The following is a 16,599-nucleotide window of genomic DNA, read 5'->3' as shown; positions in this document are numbered from 1 at the left end:
GTAAATTGTCTAATGGCAACAGGGACAGAAATAATGTTGAACGGAAACACTTTAGGGAGAGAGAGAGGAGAAATAAATACAACTCGAGGGATAAAAATGGAAAAAATAAATGGACGAAGCCCTGCTTATTGACGCTTATTGTATATACTAGTAAAGGGCAAAAACGTGCAATGCACGTGTGCCTAATTGTGAAAATATAAAAAATATTTTAAAAAGTAAAAAATATGTAATAATAAAAAATAGGTTAATATATATAATTATAAAGTGTAATAGTTTTGTCTATATTTTTAGATTCTCGTTGATCATAAAAATAATCACATATATTATTTGCAGAATATCTATTATTATAATATAAGAATTTGCACGAACATATTTATAATTACACAAATTTTTATTGTAAATAAAAAAGTGACTATTGAAATTGACGCGTTATGATTATAATTACAAATAAAAAGCAAGAGCTATATCATAATTACAAGATAAAAAATTCTATAAATACATTTATAATTACATACAAATTTCTTATAGCTATACATTATAATAACTGTAAGTTTGGAAGAAAATTGTCGAAATAGCTATCCTGCTGTCCCTGATATATTATTGACAGATAATACGTTAAGTTTGTTTTGGCGCAGTTTCCCAAATTCATTCATAAATGCGCCCAAAACAATCATCCACTCTTTATCTTGAATTCTATTTGCAATGTTCTCTATGTACGAATGATCCACCCGTAATGACAAAAACATATAAAAATAATAATTTCTTAAATTTCTTAAATGTGCCTAAAAATATAAATCTTACCTACTCTGCATGCTGTACAATATCCGCTGTTGTACAATCAAGAATTCGTTCTATTGTAGGTTCAAAGGCTACTACTGTGATCGAGGCACTGTCATCGAATGCCTCTAAATAGACTCGAGATCTAAGAATAATAAATAAGTTATTACTTCTAGGTATTAGCAAATAGTATATTATAATTATTATGTAAAAATTGGTAAGTTTAAAATATCACGATAAGTACTTACCTTGGTTGTGCAGTTGTTAGTTATTTACAATTATAGTATAAAGTCTTCATTTTTTTCGTATCCAGTGGTTTTATTACAGTTTCCACATGATAAGTAAAAAAAATGGTTGATGCAGATCAAATATTGTAAATTTTCCTCTAACCACAAATATTGATCGCTGCATTAAAATTGACAATTAAATGTATCAATAAAAATTTAATATCATCATATTAACTGAAACTAATAAACAATCAATATCTTAAATTCAAACATATGAAAGGTTCCAAATTCAGAACACAAAAATCACAAGTTTTCATCTTCTATTTCCATTTCATTAAAACTAATCTCTAATCTTCATATTTCCAACGGGATAAAAAAAAATAAGTGTAGAGAAGTTATTTCGACTGATCTAATAAAATGACTAATGTAATAAAATGACTGATGTAAATCATACATCATAAATCTGACTTCGACCATGTATATATTAAATGTATGAATAAAAGTTTAGTATTACTACATTAATTGAACCATAAGAAGCAATCAACATTCTATATTTAACCACATGCAGTTTTTCAAATCTACAACACACAATTTAGAAGTTCTCATCCTCCATCTCCATTGCATCCCGACCAACCTCCAATATCCAGATTTTTTTCAAATCCACAATACACAATTTAGAAACATGCACTATTTCAAATCCACAACACACAATTTATAAGTTTTCATCCTGCATCTCCATTACATCCCGACCAACCTCTAATCTCCAGATTTTTTTCAAAATGCACAATACAAAATTTAGAAACATTCACTCTTTCAAATCCACAACACAGAATTTAGAAATTCTCATCCTGCATCTCCATTTCATTCCAACCAACCTCCAATCTCCATATTTCAAAAAAATGTAAGGAAACAAAAGAGGTCAAAAAGATAATTCTTTACAAGAAATAAGAGATGGTTTTAAATAATAAAATTATACTGTCATTGCTGGTATAGACTTTAAGGCTTCGGCAATTTTTGATATTTTTATTAATGAGTCGTTAGAATCGCCTGAAGTTGACGCGCCTGGCTTATTCAAATTTTTGGCAACAATTTCTTCAAGTAACGCATTGTTTTCTGTTACCTTGAACATTTGAATTGATAAATAAAGTAAAACATTTAAATAAGAAGAAATACATATTAAATATATAGGATAATATATTAACATAGGTTATTATATTCATAAAGGTTAATATAAAATTTATATTGTATTTAAATAACAAACATAATAAATCAATTTAAGCATATAATTTACCATGCACGTAATGGAATGACAGGTGCAAGAAAGGGTTGAATGGTAAAAACACTTGTTGGCGTGATGATAACGACAAGCCTACATCATAAACACATATGAATAAATATATAAATACAAGATAAATAATTAATAAGAATGTTAATATTAAGGAAAAATACCGTTACATGAAGAAACTCTGATTTTTGTCCCAAGAATAATTCGCTTTTGCATAATAATATTAAAAATCTGAGGACATTCATCGTGAACGAATATGTTCCTCATTGCCAAACGTAGAACCTTTAGACTACAAAAAATAAAAATAATATTAGATTTACGATAATAAGAGTATTATAAGATATTAAAGTAAAAATTCTATCAATGCAAAAATATATATATGCATACTTTGAATCGACCACATATATGTTCTGCACCAATGATTTTTCATGGCTTGTGTTAACCTCTCTTGGTGCATTCGTGTTAATTGCTATTGCCAGAATATCTAATTTATAAATTTATTATTAATATTTTGCAATAAGAAAAACATATAAAGATATTGACATATTTATGTAATACGTACCCACTTCTGCATCTGTATCTTAGTACATATCAAGTTGATTTAAAGGAACAATATTATAATCCAGCGGTTTAAGCGGCATATGTATGGAAATTTTCAGACTCAATCGAATCAGAAGTGAACAGTTGACAAAGTTCGTCTAAAAGTCGATTACAACTCAATGCTATTGTTCCGTCAGCACAGTAGAAGCCATTTGACTCATGATAAAATCTTCTTGCTCCACAATATTGACATGAAATAACTAATGGCAAATGATTTGGCTCCAAAAATATAGTCTTCAATACTTGTCTCAAACAAGTATTACATGTTGGAATACTGACAATACTACTGGAGACAGAAGTCCTTAGCCTTGGTAGAGCAGATTCATTTCTATCTATAGTATTGTCAGAACCGTGAGTGTTTGAAGAAGATCCAATTTCTCTTATAGAAACAATTCCATCATCCCTTGAAGTATAAGATAAATTATTATAGGATCTTGTTTCTATTTGATTTCTCTTATTTTGATTTTCTTTTAACTCAACATACATTTTCCTCTTCTTTCGATGTATTTCTTCTTTCTTCTTCTCCGATTGAGTACTATACCAATATTTTTTTGTAGCATTTTCTCCATATTCTTCGGAATTTAATTTTAAGGAATGTTAGATACAAACTAGTTACAAAAGTTTTAATAAAAATTGAATTATTTTTAAATAAGATCAACCTACCAGTTGGCATTCTTACAACAAGATAGGAATGTCGCAGCAATGTTACAAATTAATAACAAATTAATAACAATCTGTCAAACACATAAAATAGAAAGCACAGAAACAAGATAATAAAAAATAAACAATAGTACAGCTATCTACATTTAAAGCATAAATAAATATTATCCAATCAATAAAACATGCTTAATATTAAAACCAAATTATTTAACATGATATTGAAATATTTACAATTAAAAATCTTAGTACAGATACAACGAATATTGGGCAATTCTAAATAATAATCACAATTCCATATATTTGCAACATGCCTTATAAAAATAAATGTATTAAATATTATAAAGTATAAATAAAAACATCTATTTGAATAAACAATAATAATACATACCTAGAGATAGGAGAGAATAAAAGATTAATGGAATTAGAGCCAAATAGTGAACAAGAAGACAAGCACAAAGTGGCAAAACCAAAGCGCCTGCTATAAAGATATATATTATATAAGATTATATGATTATTCCAATAATACATTGTTGTTTGTTAAATAAAGTTACGCTAACATATTAAAATATAATTTGTTAATATTTTTTATTTAAATTCAATTATAATAAGAGGCTATCTAACTATCAGTAAAAAAAAATAACTACATAATAGCAATAAAATTTGTGAGATTGCAAATAAAAATTGTGTAATATCCTAAATTTTTTTTCTTTTGTTTCTATATTTTTTTTTTCTATAGTTTTCAATCGTACAACAATAATTGTTAAATAAGTTTTAAATAATTTAATCATATAATTATTTAATACAGGAAAACATATGAAAAATTGATTACTCATCAATCCACAATAAACAACAAAACGATAACTTAGATTTATACAATTTCTTAATTTTAAATATTAGTGGATAGAGTTTCATCTATATTTTAAGTTTTTATTTTTTATCATAAAAAAATCACATTTGTTATGTACAAAATATTGATAATCACAACATAGAAATCTTTACTACAAATGGAGTACAGATTTATGTTTATGTTTTTAAAACTTACTTTCTTATTTACAATACATATCATAGACATGATTTGTATAATGTTTATAATTATAATATAACAGTAATAAAGAACAATAAATGAAGAACAAGAACAAAAAACCTGTAAAAAAAAATTATAATAGAATATATATTTTTATATCATGAAGTTTTATAATTATATTAGTGAAATTTATATGGATAATTTTATTAATAATCTTAATTTTATTAGTTTTTATTTTTTGTTCTCACTTAAAAGCCCAAAAGTAAAAAAAGGAAGAAAATCAGCCCTACAAACCCAGCCCAATTATCAGCACAAGTGACCCCAACGGCGCCGTTTTCAGCACAGCGTGTAACACCCCATCCCAGACTTAGAACGGCGCCGTTTTCACAAGGAAAAAATCCTAACTCTACGAGCAGCCCTATAAATACATCCTTATCAGATTCACATCCCTCACTTCGGCTCTTTCCAGATTCTTCTTCCTTCTCTCTCCCTCTCTTTCTTTTTCTCACCTTTCTTCTTCTCCTTCTCTCGTCTCTTGCCTTTCCGTCTGCACTTTCTTTTCTTTTCTTATCTTCTTCTCAACAAAGAAACAAGATATGTACAAAAAATTTTAATTTTCTCCCGTCTGTGGATCTCATCTTGGTTTTTTATTTTTATTTTTTTTCCTTCTTTGCATGTCACTACAATATATTTCATGGGCCTATTCCGAATTTCCATCAGAAGGCGAGGCTGCAAGCGAGAAAAGGAATTTGATCACGACATGGTCTGTAGGTTTTTTTTTTCTTGCGAATGGTTTTATCTTTTTAGTTTTTCCGTTCTCTTTGTGTTTTGTACATACAAATCGGAGTCGATGTAATTTGTTTTGAAGTTGGTCCATCTCTACATTTTTTTCTCTATAGATCTGAACAGATCTTCACATAGTTGAAGAGCTCGTGTTCAGATCTGAATGGTCTCTTTTTCTTTTGGTTTATTTTTATAGATCTAAAATAGATCTGAGTGGTTTTTTTTTTTTTTGGTTTTTTTTCGTGTTCAGATCTGAGTGACGTCATTCGTTGATCTCCAAGTTTTTTTTCCTGCTTCCCTTTTCTATTCTTTTACTTTTTGTTTTAGTTTTTTATCTTTCCATCCTTCTAAGTAAATGAACAAAGGAGTGGAATTTTTTTTTTCTGATTTTGCCTAAATTTTTATTTTAGGATCATTCCATTCTTCTCTATTTTTTCTTTGTTTTGTTTCTCTCTTTTTTTGGTCTTTTTTTATTTCCATAAATCTCAACAGATGTTCAAATCTTTCAAGATATTGTCTTCAGATTTCATTGTAATTTTTTTCCCTCCCAATTAGTCTTTATTTTATTTTATTTTTTCTGTTTGACCTTTATCTTGTTTATTTTTTCTATATTTTCTGTTGTGCTTGTAAAAGTTTTGATTTTTTGTTCTGTTTTGTAAAGATCTGCATCTACGTATACCAACCTTTTTCATGCTTGGAAATTTTTATGTTTGACACATATTTAACATACCTATTACATGTTATGAGTTTCGGCTTAAATTTTTAGATTTTTAAGTATTAAGTCTGGAAATACTTAAAAAGAAAGTGTAGGATATTCAACCAAAAAATTCTTGACATGTTATTTATATGTCTTTTACGTATATGTCTTTTATGTTATGTATATGCATGTTATGATTGTAAAAATAACTGTCATGATGTTATGTGTCTACATTATAATTCATGTTATGAGTTTTGGCTTAAACTTTTGAAAAATGTAGAAGTAATTCTGTCATGATATTATGTGTCTACAATATAATTCATGTTATGAGTTTTGACTTAAACTTTTGGAATTTTAAGTATTTAGTTTGGAAATACTTAAAAAAAAAAGTGTAGAATATTCAACCAAAAAATTCTTGACATGTTATTTATATGTCTCTTATGTATATGTCTTTTATGTTATGTATATGCATGTTATGAATATGAAAGTAATTCTGTCTTGATGTTATGAGTCTACAATATAATTTTGCTAAACTGTAATTAATCCTTTCTATAATCATAAAAGACATAATTTTTTTTCACATCTATAGGTATTTACTATTTTATGAAAGCAAAGGAAATTTCATAATTAATAGAGCATAAAACCAAACGAAAAGCATATCGAATTTAATATGAAATCCGAAAGCCAAGCAACAAACTCTGACAGCAAATTTTAAACGCAGAAGCAAGAAGTAGATTTCGAAAATTTAGAGCAACGACAACAGTAGAAAATGAGACGGTGACAATTGCTTTTATAGTAAACCGCAAGCGGTGGGAAAAAATTAAAAATTGAATCTGAAAACAGTTGCGAAAGCGGTGGGAAACTTGAAGAAGAAAAAAAATCTGATTAGAACAATACTTTTCTACAGCAGGATAAGAATTGGAAAATAATTCGGCAGAAAGGTAAAATCCAGAACATATGAGTAGATGACAAAATGGGAAATAAATGTTAAACATATTAAAAACAGGATAACAACAAAAATAATTCGGCAAAATCCACTCGGCAAAACTCAAATTAAAACTGACGAGAGATAGAGTAGGAAGGTAAATTACATGAATGGGAGATGATAAAATCGGAAAAAATAGTGTGCGGCAAAAAAGTGAAATCTAGAACATACGAGAGTAGAGGTCAAAATGGAAAAGAAATATAAACATATTCAAAACAGGATAATAACGAAAATAATTGGGCAAAATCCACTCGGCAAAACCCAAGGCGAGAGACAGAGTAGGAAGGTAAAATATATCGATGGTGGAGGATAAAATCGGAAAAAATAGTGTACGACAGCTGCTTATTGCCGCTTATTACATATAAGATAAGATAAGATAAGATATATATATATATATATATATAGAGAGAGAGAGAGAGAGAGAGAGAGAGAGAGGCACAAGATACATCACAGCACTCAGACAACAATTTCCCTATTCCTTTAAATCAGAATTATGAGGTATCTAATATCAAAGTCACTTGTGACTGGAGACTATGGTTACTCATCAATGCTCAAGGCTGCCACAACCTGATCATCAAGATCAATAATAACTTCTGTAACGAACTGAAGTATGCGCGTATCTCTAAGCAAGCAGGGGGGACTCGAGGAAGCAGCAAATTGTTTGGTCTGCTGAGATGCCTTAGAGCAACAGCACTCCTGGTCTTTATATATTATGATACAGAAGGCAGGAGGAGTGAAACATTGCCTTCAGTCAAGTTGATGGAAATTTCCATAGATAACTGGGAGCCACCTTCGAAAGAAACTCCTCAATGTAAATAGACCTAGGAAATATGCACCAGAAACCCCGCCCAGACAAGCTTTTTTTAAAAGAACAGTTAAATATCTGCTACAGAATTCCAATTCTCCATTCTCCTTTCTCACGTTGCAGTAGAGGAACCGAAACATCAAACTGCAGCACCCAGCATGATTTAGAAGACAACGATTGGCATCAAGAATTGTTTTCTGAAAGAGTGCTTTAAGCAAGGTAGCTCATAGAATAACTCCAAAACTTTTAAGTTGCTGCATCTAAAAGGTAATGACTTGATTGGTGTTGAACTAAGTTTGTCTTCTGATATTGAAAGCCAATATGGTAGGCAACATCCCATGTCAGTACGTGTTTGTAAAAGTACCTTTGAGTTTTGCTTCAACCTGATTCATTTATGCCAGGACCGAAGCAGATAGAACATCATGATAAATTAAGCATTCCAATGGATGAGATATAAAAATAACAGACCCAAAAAGATAGTACAAAAATGATCAAATGGACTTACCGGCTAATAATATCAAAACCAAGATTTAATTTTGTGTGCAATAATAATGAGGAGCCAGTTCAGATAGCCACAAGTAATCGATTCTACTAATGTTGCGGATGTACTTATGATTAGTTTGGACTAGTTCGTTGAAAACTATACACTCTGGTTTTGCCCGGAATAATACAGAAGAAGGGTGGATCTGCACCACCTGACCACTTGCTAAAGCCCTGTCATTTAATTACAAGTGTTAATATTCCAATTAACAATGGAGCATCATATAAATTAACCAAAATAACCTTTTTGAAGGGTACAAAGACAAGTGGAACCCCTTAAGATCTACCAGATGAATTCCATAAAGGGTTCACCTTGTCAAAGAGTAATTTGAGATCTACCAGAGGAATTTCACTTAAACGTTACATTCAATACCTATATGTTCCCTCTGGCTGCCTCAAAGCTGCATTGAGGAAAAATGAAGCAGCGAGACATTTGCGGAACTGAAGCATGTCATCTCCACAAGAAGCAACACGAAGACCCATTTGTTCAACATGACCTCGAATTTGACTGCAATAAGCACCTAATAAATTAGGGGTGGAGATCTGGTGGAAACTTCAATGAATCAACTATTAACAATCTTTTATGGAAAATGAGACCTAAAAGATACACACATAAACCCAACAAGGATGACAGACAACCAACCTGTGAATGTCACGAGCATGTCTCAGGGAACGACTATTGATGAAATTTTCCTTGCACCACTTGCTCAGAATTTTGTCCTTTTTCTCTTTGCTGAGCCCCACCATTCTCTTATCCAAGAACTCATCAGAGGCATGGTACACATTAACCAAACTGAGGTGGTCTCCCTCTGGACTTGAAAAGCGTCTCATTGCAGTTCTTGCCTGGCCACATGGGGGACAAACATGGCAGAATAACTACGAGTCCAAATGCATAACAATTTTTCTACAATGGTCCTCTCTGTATTGAGATAATATACACCAAAATGGGCGATAACAGAACAAGATAACAAATTCCACAACTTATTTACTCTGCAAACTATTTCAGTTCACAATTATTGCGCATACTGCTGTTCCATTACTCATTGAACTATTAAACTCCCACACAACAGATCTACACGATTTTTTTATTATAAATAAACGATTATATTAATAGTAATACAAATAGGCATAGCCCAAGTACACAAGGGGGTATACAAGAGATAACACCTATTTAGGAAGAAGAAATGGAAACAAGAAAATCATGAAAATCGAGGCCATTGAAATCTACAGCTTTGGCCCAAAAAAACAAAATTCTAGCAAACAGATCTACACAATGTTACTGCACCCTTCAACACCCTCTTGCTAATACTCATCAAATTTAATGCCTAACCAAACTAAACCATTTAAATATGGATTAAATTCATATCATTGCCTAGCAACAAAACCAATACAAATATTGCCATGAATCATTAGAAGCTGCAATTCATATGCACTTACCTCTTCTAACTTCTCACGAGGGCCATAAAAAATAGATTCCACTGAGAGCATCGCAACAGTTATCAACATTTCTTCCAAGCAGTTGAACTGACTAGCCAAAATAAGAGCTCTGGAATAAACAGGGTCTAAGGGGAGCTGAGCCATTTGACGGCCTACTGGATCTGACAGTTTACATTCATCTGTTAAAGCACCTAGCAAGAATAATTGCTCCAACGACTTGACAATAGATGCCCTGTTTGAAAGTTCAAAAATGTTAATGTACCAAGGGACATAATTGAAAGATAACAAGCCTTTGTTTATTTGTATAATGCAAATAGAACAGGATATCAAGTGATATCATTAAAACAGCTCAAGCCTTGCAGAAAACAATGCAGTTTCCGCAAGAGAGGATATTAAGAAACAGAAGACTACCCATAGCATTTATCTGAATCTACAACCCTGCTTTCCAGACAATATGAAGCCAACTATCAAAGACAATCACTTAATGATTAATGATGATGATGATGCTCATAATCACAAGGTACAGTTAATCCACTCCTGCAGGACTTGAACCAATTTTATTTTTTATTTTTGACAAGTAAACAATTGTATTAATATGAATAGGCATAGCCCAAGTACACGGGGGTATAGAAGAGGTAACACATATTTAGGTAACACTAATTATAATACATAAACAGGCAAGTTTACACTTCCGAAACCAACAAAGAATTTATATTTTTCACTATATTTTATACTTGCTAAAATTTTACATATGTTTTCTTTTTTTGATAAGTAATTTAACGTATGTTATCCTAGGAAATTTAAAAGGTTGGCCTTGGGTTTTGTGTTTAATGGAGTTGAATGAGAAGATCCATATGGCCAAGTATAGCCGTTCAGGTCATCATAATACACAAACATGCAGAAAACCCCCACACACAAAAAGTATAGCAAAATGATGAACCATCTACAAATATTGACCTTGACGGTTTCTCCATGAAGTCAAACCCAAGAATATCATCGACACCCAAAGCCTTGAGCTGCAAAATGACATTAGAGAGGTTGCATCGTTTTATCTCAGGCTTTGTTGAATCCTCAAGTTTATCAAATTCACTCTCCGGGTAGAGACGAAAGCACTTTCCAGATCCTTCACGACCTGCTCGTCCACTGGAGTAGGAATTCAGCAGTCATCGTAGATTATTAGTTTGTAAACATCCTTCAGAGAAGACGGGTATACCAAACTAACCATGGATCCTAACATAAAGAATGGAAGGAACAATACAAGGAAACGCATATGGAAACCAGGCGGAGAAAATAATAAAGAAAGGATATCCATTGTGTGTACAAATTAAAACTAATAGTGCAAGTGACAAGCAATGTCACAAATTGTTTGGCATAAAAGCCTTATACTAACTGAAAATGTATGATTTGTTGCTTTTAGGTGTTATAAGCTAACAGATATTAAAAAGGCATTATTGATGGTGACAGGTATTATTAACCAACAAACAATACTTTCTTATTTAAGTTGAAATTTGACATTTAATCATGAGTGAATGATTATGTTAACTTTAGTAACTTAGCACTCGAGAGAAAAGAAAGCTCAAAGTTAAAGCTCTTAATCATTCTTCAGGATTATCACACAAACTCAACTTCCTCAAATTCGTATGTAATTATTCAACCATAACTGTCAAGCATGATCAACTATGCTTACCTCCTTTGAAGAGCCTGTGATTTTGATATTGGAATAATGATCAAAGATTCCATTCCTTTGACCGGATCATACGACCGTGCTTTTACAAGTCCAGGATCTATAACATACTTGATTCCAGGTATTGTCACTGATGTCTCAGCAATATTTGTTGCTAATATTACCTAAAATAAACAGCGAAAGGAAAATGATTAATGGTTAGTCAGATGAAAGAATGCCTAAATTTTTCCTGGTAGTTAACATTTTACACTATATAAACCACCATCATTACATTCTTATCATCAGCATAAAATGCAGTCAGATAAATGATTGAAAAGTTAACTTGAGAGTTTTATTCATAAAGATAGGAGTTTTTTTTTAAAGAAAAAATTGAAGTACAGCTGCAAGCTCATCTCAACATTTTTTAACCTATATTTCAAGTATAGTTTGGATTTTTGTACTTGAAACAATGACAAAGAAGTAATAGCATATTGAAATATATTATATATAGGAGAGATGAATCGGGCTGTCTAACCTTGTACTCTTGAACATATATAATAACCTCTTTTATTTCCATAAGATTTTTTTTTATAAGTAGAATGAAATTTTATTAAACCAAGTAATTAGGCTCTTTTAATTTCAAAATAAATATAGCACCCACAACCATCACAGCGGTGTTAGTATAGATGGTGGTTATAGCATCGCTGATGGTAGTGATAGTGATAGTGATTGTAACTACTTATAAGGCTAGGAATCGTCTTGTCCTATGCCAACACTACTACGACTAATACCTAAAGGGAATCATTTTGTTAGCACTCTTTTTCTTTGGGTCACAGCTGTAGATTGTCGTGGCCTTGATTTCCATGATTTTCTTGTTTCTATTACTTCTCTCTAACTAGGTGTGACCTTTTGTATACCATCTTGTGTACTTGGGCTATGCCTATTCATATCAATATAATTGTTTACTTATAAAAAAAAATGTTACAGCATGAATGTGCACCATCAAAAAGAATGGTCATAAGATACTCTAAATCAAAGCTGACATGTAACGCTAAATACCTTACGGAAACCGGCTGGAGCTTGTCTAAATGCTCGCATTTGCTTTTCTGAGGGAAGAGCTGAAAATATGGGAACAGTTAACAGCTTTCGACTGCCTTCGGGTAACTGTTGAAGTCGCTCTTTTACAAGTCGTTCAACTGATTCAATCTCCTCTTGCCCAGTCAAAAATACAAGTATATCACCAGGGCCTTCCTCCAGATGAATCTAATAAGATGAAAATACACACATAAGAAGCCATAGATGAACTCTTAAATTATCTTAGGAGGTCAAAGAACAAACTGATGTACTTCAATAATTTCAGAGTTGAACTTCATGACAAAATAGGAAAAATACAAGTTTCCAACGATCCTATTAACCCCAATCTTGTAGGTTGAACTTAACTCTACACGATACTTTCACATCAAAGTACAAGCACAGAAAGTGAAACCATACGATATATAAGCATACTTAGAACCGAATTCTGATACTTTGATATTGCAAAAACACTCATCGTCAAGATCTACTATAATTGAAATCGCCAAAGAACCTCATCAAAAACATTAGAGCAACTCGCATGCAGAAGTTGGGCTATCGGAACACAAAAGAAGATATCTATATAACAACCTGGAATATGGTAATTAAGGCTGCGTCTAAATAATCCGGCTCAGCATGATGGGTGTAAAATGTATCCACAGGAAATTGTCGCCCTTGGACATGAACAGCTCGTGCACCGCCGAAGTACTCAGAGAAACCACGTGCATCTAAACTCGCAGACATGATAATTATCTTCAATGGAGGAAATTTTCTGCTTTGGCATTGCTTGAGAAAAACACCATTGTCCTTATCCGACAGAGTGCCATTGTTTTCCTTATTTTTTTCAATATTAACACGGTCATTGAAAGATTTTGACCTTGCTCGTTGTATATTTTTAAGCAATCCCAGCAAAACATCAGTGTGGACAGTCCTCTCGTGGGCTTCATCAACAATGATGACTGAATATCTAGAGAGATATGGATCTAACAATGCTTCCCTGTAAAAGAATCAAAAATAAAATCCATTCACACATGAGAAAAGCTCATCAGAGGTCTTGTAGATAAACCCTATTACAAGTAAGAGATGCATTTAATATTTTCACCATCCTCAGCCATCTTCACATCAATTTTTTTTTTTTTGTTCAATAAACAAAATTTTATTAAGAATGAAATAGACAAAGGCCCGAGTATACGGGGACATATACAAATCCTTATTTACCAAAATCACTTACAGAATTCTCTGTCCTCCAGTGCTGGTTCTTAATAAGCCTCCTTTCACCAATCTCAAATTGATCTATTTTTTAGAAAATCTCATGAACTATACATATTTTTATGCTGGGGACAAAATAGTATAATCTGAGAAAATTTGAAAACTTCTTCTAGCATATATCTTTTATCCACTATTGCCTTCATCAAACGTAACATACAACACTCAAAATCTCTACAAAAATCAAGGTCCAAAATTAATAGGCAATCAATATCCACTCTTGACTTTCCAAATGGATGAACCAGCAAACAAGCAATATGTTTAGTCAAAACGATCACAAAATATACAGTCAAAAAATAAATAAAAACTTATCAATCAAATATGTAATGTCACAATGACCCATAAAAAATATAGCAAATCATACTTTCTAGTTTCTACCTCAGTAGCAATCCATCTGTCATGTATTTGATCCTCGTTGAGATGGAAGTCGCATCCTCAAATCTAATGGAATACCCAACCCTTTGGCCCAACTCCACGCCACATTCCTCAGCAACCCGTCTTGCAACAGTAACAGCCGCAACACGTCTAGGCTGAGTAATCCCAATAGTTTTCCCATCCCGACAAAATCCCGCATTAAATAGAAATTGTGGCAACTCTACAAAGTATATCACAGTGTAAAATTAAAGAGGAAAACTGATCGCCATAAAACTTCAGACATAGGAGAAGGGGTATGACAAAACATACGGGTAGTTTTTCCACTTCCAGTTTCACCAACAATAATCAAAGTATCATTGTAACGGACCTCATCCACAAGTCGTTTCTCGACTAAGAAAAGTAAAACCATTGATAAGCAAATTTCAAGGAAAAGGAAAAAAAAAACAAAACAGAAAAAAACAACACCAGAACCAGTCTTAGCAAATACCGGAAGCGATCGGAAGAGACTTTCTATGTTGCGCAATATTTTGCTTCCTGCAATATGATCAAAATCAAATAATGTTTCTTCATTCTAAGTCCATACAGTAAAATAGAACTAAAAATTCGTATATTTTTTTACTGTCTCTAAAGAGTTATCCGTCCGGCTAAGCGTAACAACAATACAAAAACTGGACTTAATTTCCACAACGATCAAACAAAAATCATGCAATGTTTACAAATACAAATACATATACAAAGATTTTGAAGTTTTCTCCTTACCCAGAGAAGGCGTCGAGCTTGCGGTCGTGAAGTTTGTTAGGGTTTTCGGTAGGGTCTCGGAGTCGTCCTCCTTGAGCCATTGAAGGCATCCTTATCAAGTATCAAGCTCGCAGAGATAGAGAGAGAGAGAGAGAGCGGGAGAGCTTCTCTGTAGGTTAAAAAGCCTCAAATAGACCAAATCGCAATGTTCAAGGTCGGCAAGCTTCGTGCGGTGCTTTCCTCTGCTCTGCTCTTAAAACCGCGGTCCGTGTCTGTGTTAAGGGATAAGAAGTCTAAACCTAGCCGGAGATCTCACCGGATTAGTTTTCGGAGTCGGAGATTTTCTTTTTGTTCCCAAATTTTAAATTTCACCTGGCTTTTCGGGTTATACCAATTGAATTCGATCGGGGCAATGATTTGGGTTCGGGTTGTATACTTGTATTTTGTCGAGTCTAGAAGTGAGGTTTAGGGTTAGAACCGGCTGAGTTCAATTTTGAATAAAATTTAAGGTCGGATCGGTATGCATCGATTTTATATTTTTTAAAATTGATTATGCACCGATTATTTTTTTAAATCAGTACTTTCGATTTTATCAATTTCCGGTCTGGTTCAATCTAATTTTTCAATTTTAATAAAATTCAAATTTGTTATAAAAAGACTTTTATTAAAAAAAAACTACTTTAAAAAAATATGTTTTATTAAAAATCTGTTACTATTTATAAAAATCTGCTATATAAAAAAAATTCTATCATAAAATGTCTGTTTTATAAAAAGAATTTGTTATAAAAATTCTGCTATAAAACAAAAACCGAAACAAGAAGTATGCTTTAAAAAAAAAAAATCTGTAATATGCAACTTTAATGAGAAAAGACAAACAAATAACTAAAAGGAGAACCGTAATGGAACAATTATTCTTTTGATTAATCTTTTAGTTACATTAGAGTCTGGGAGGGACCATAGCCTATGAACAAACAAATGATCTATATTCTTTCAGTGAACTTTATTTAAAATATTATAAATTGAATCAATTCTTAGTTTCAATAATTAATAAATAACATCACATTAACAGTCTAAAGTACTAAGTATTAAGAGACTTAATTAAAATGAAATGAGGATAGTAAGTTAGTAACCACAAACTTTTTTTTCCCCATCAAACCAACTGTATATTAAACAAAAGGGAATATAGAGTTATAGAGTTATTACAGAACATAAAGAAAAACTATGGGAGTCAAATCCAGTATGAGACCAATAGAGAAGTCATGAGTTACAGGATCCTAGATAACGCGTAATGAGTTAGCAACCCTTTGCGTAAGCTCATGTACCTTATGGTTGGCACTTCTAGGGACATGTAAGGATCTCCAGTCCGTGAACTAACTCAGGTGATGTCGACAATCCTCAATGATGTTTTGGATGGACCAATCAATGTCTTTGTGGCTATCACTGATGGCTTTGTGTACAAGTTGAGAGTCGCCTTCTAGGAAAATAAATTGAGCTTTGAGCGCCAGAGTTTCCTTGATTGCCAATAATGTTGCTTGAGCTTCACCATAGATAGGGGTAGATGTTTGGATTCTTTTTGCCCATGATTTAAGATTTCTCCTCTTGAGTTGCTGCATATGCCTGCAATAATGGTGAATTTTTTCCGAATTGTTGCATCATAATTGACCTT

The 16,599-nt window shown here is 32.1% G+C and overlaps 1 protein-coding gene and 1 long non-coding RNA gene across 2 annotated transcripts; one reads left to right on the top strand and one right to left on the bottom strand.

Annotated features, from left to right (window-relative positions):
* Positions 1 to 11: 11 nt before the first annotated feature.
* Positions 12 to 7,428, top strand: LOC121257947. The gene is made up of 3 exons (XR_005939296.1): positions 12 to 140; positions 5,168 to 5,171; positions 7,405 to 7,428. It is a non-coding gene; the product is annotated as an uncharacterized LOC121257947 (long non-coding RNA).
* Positions 7,429 to 7,481: 53 nt separating this feature from the next.
* LOC121257946 (pre-mRNA-splicing factor ATP-dependent RNA helicase DEAH10) lies at positions 7,482 to 15,358 on the bottom strand. The gene is made up of 13 exons (XM_041159234.1): positions 14,955 to 15,358; positions 14,683 to 14,729; positions 14,505 to 14,585; positions 14,199 to 14,415; positions 13,146 to 13,551; positions 12,543 to 12,746; positions 11,508 to 11,668; positions 10,778 to 10,963; positions 9,821 to 10,052; positions 9,027 to 9,226; positions 8,757 to 8,891; positions 8,349 to 8,557; positions 7,482 to 8,226 (listed from the first exon to the last, which is right to left on the bottom strand). Exons 1-12 carry the CDS (start codon positions 15,041 to 15,043, stop codon positions 8,374 to 8,376), a joined length of 2,142 nt encoding a protein of 713 aa, XP_041015168.1. The 5' UTR covers positions 15,044 to 15,358; the 3' UTR covers positions 7,482 to 8,226; positions 8,349 to 8,373.
* Between the last annotated feature and the right edge of the window lie 1,241 nt (positions 15,359 to 16,599).

This window comes from Juglans microcarpa x Juglans regia, chromosome 3S (genome assembly GCF_004785595.1).
Source record: "Juglans microcarpa x Juglans regia isolate MS1-56 chromosome 3S, Jm3101_v1.0, whole genome shotgun sequence".
Lineage (NCBI taxonomy): Eukaryota > Viridiplantae > Streptophyta > Magnoliopsida > Fagales > Juglandaceae > Juglans > Juglans microcarpa x Juglans regia.
This window is presented reverse-complemented; position numbering and strand designations above follow the sequence as displayed.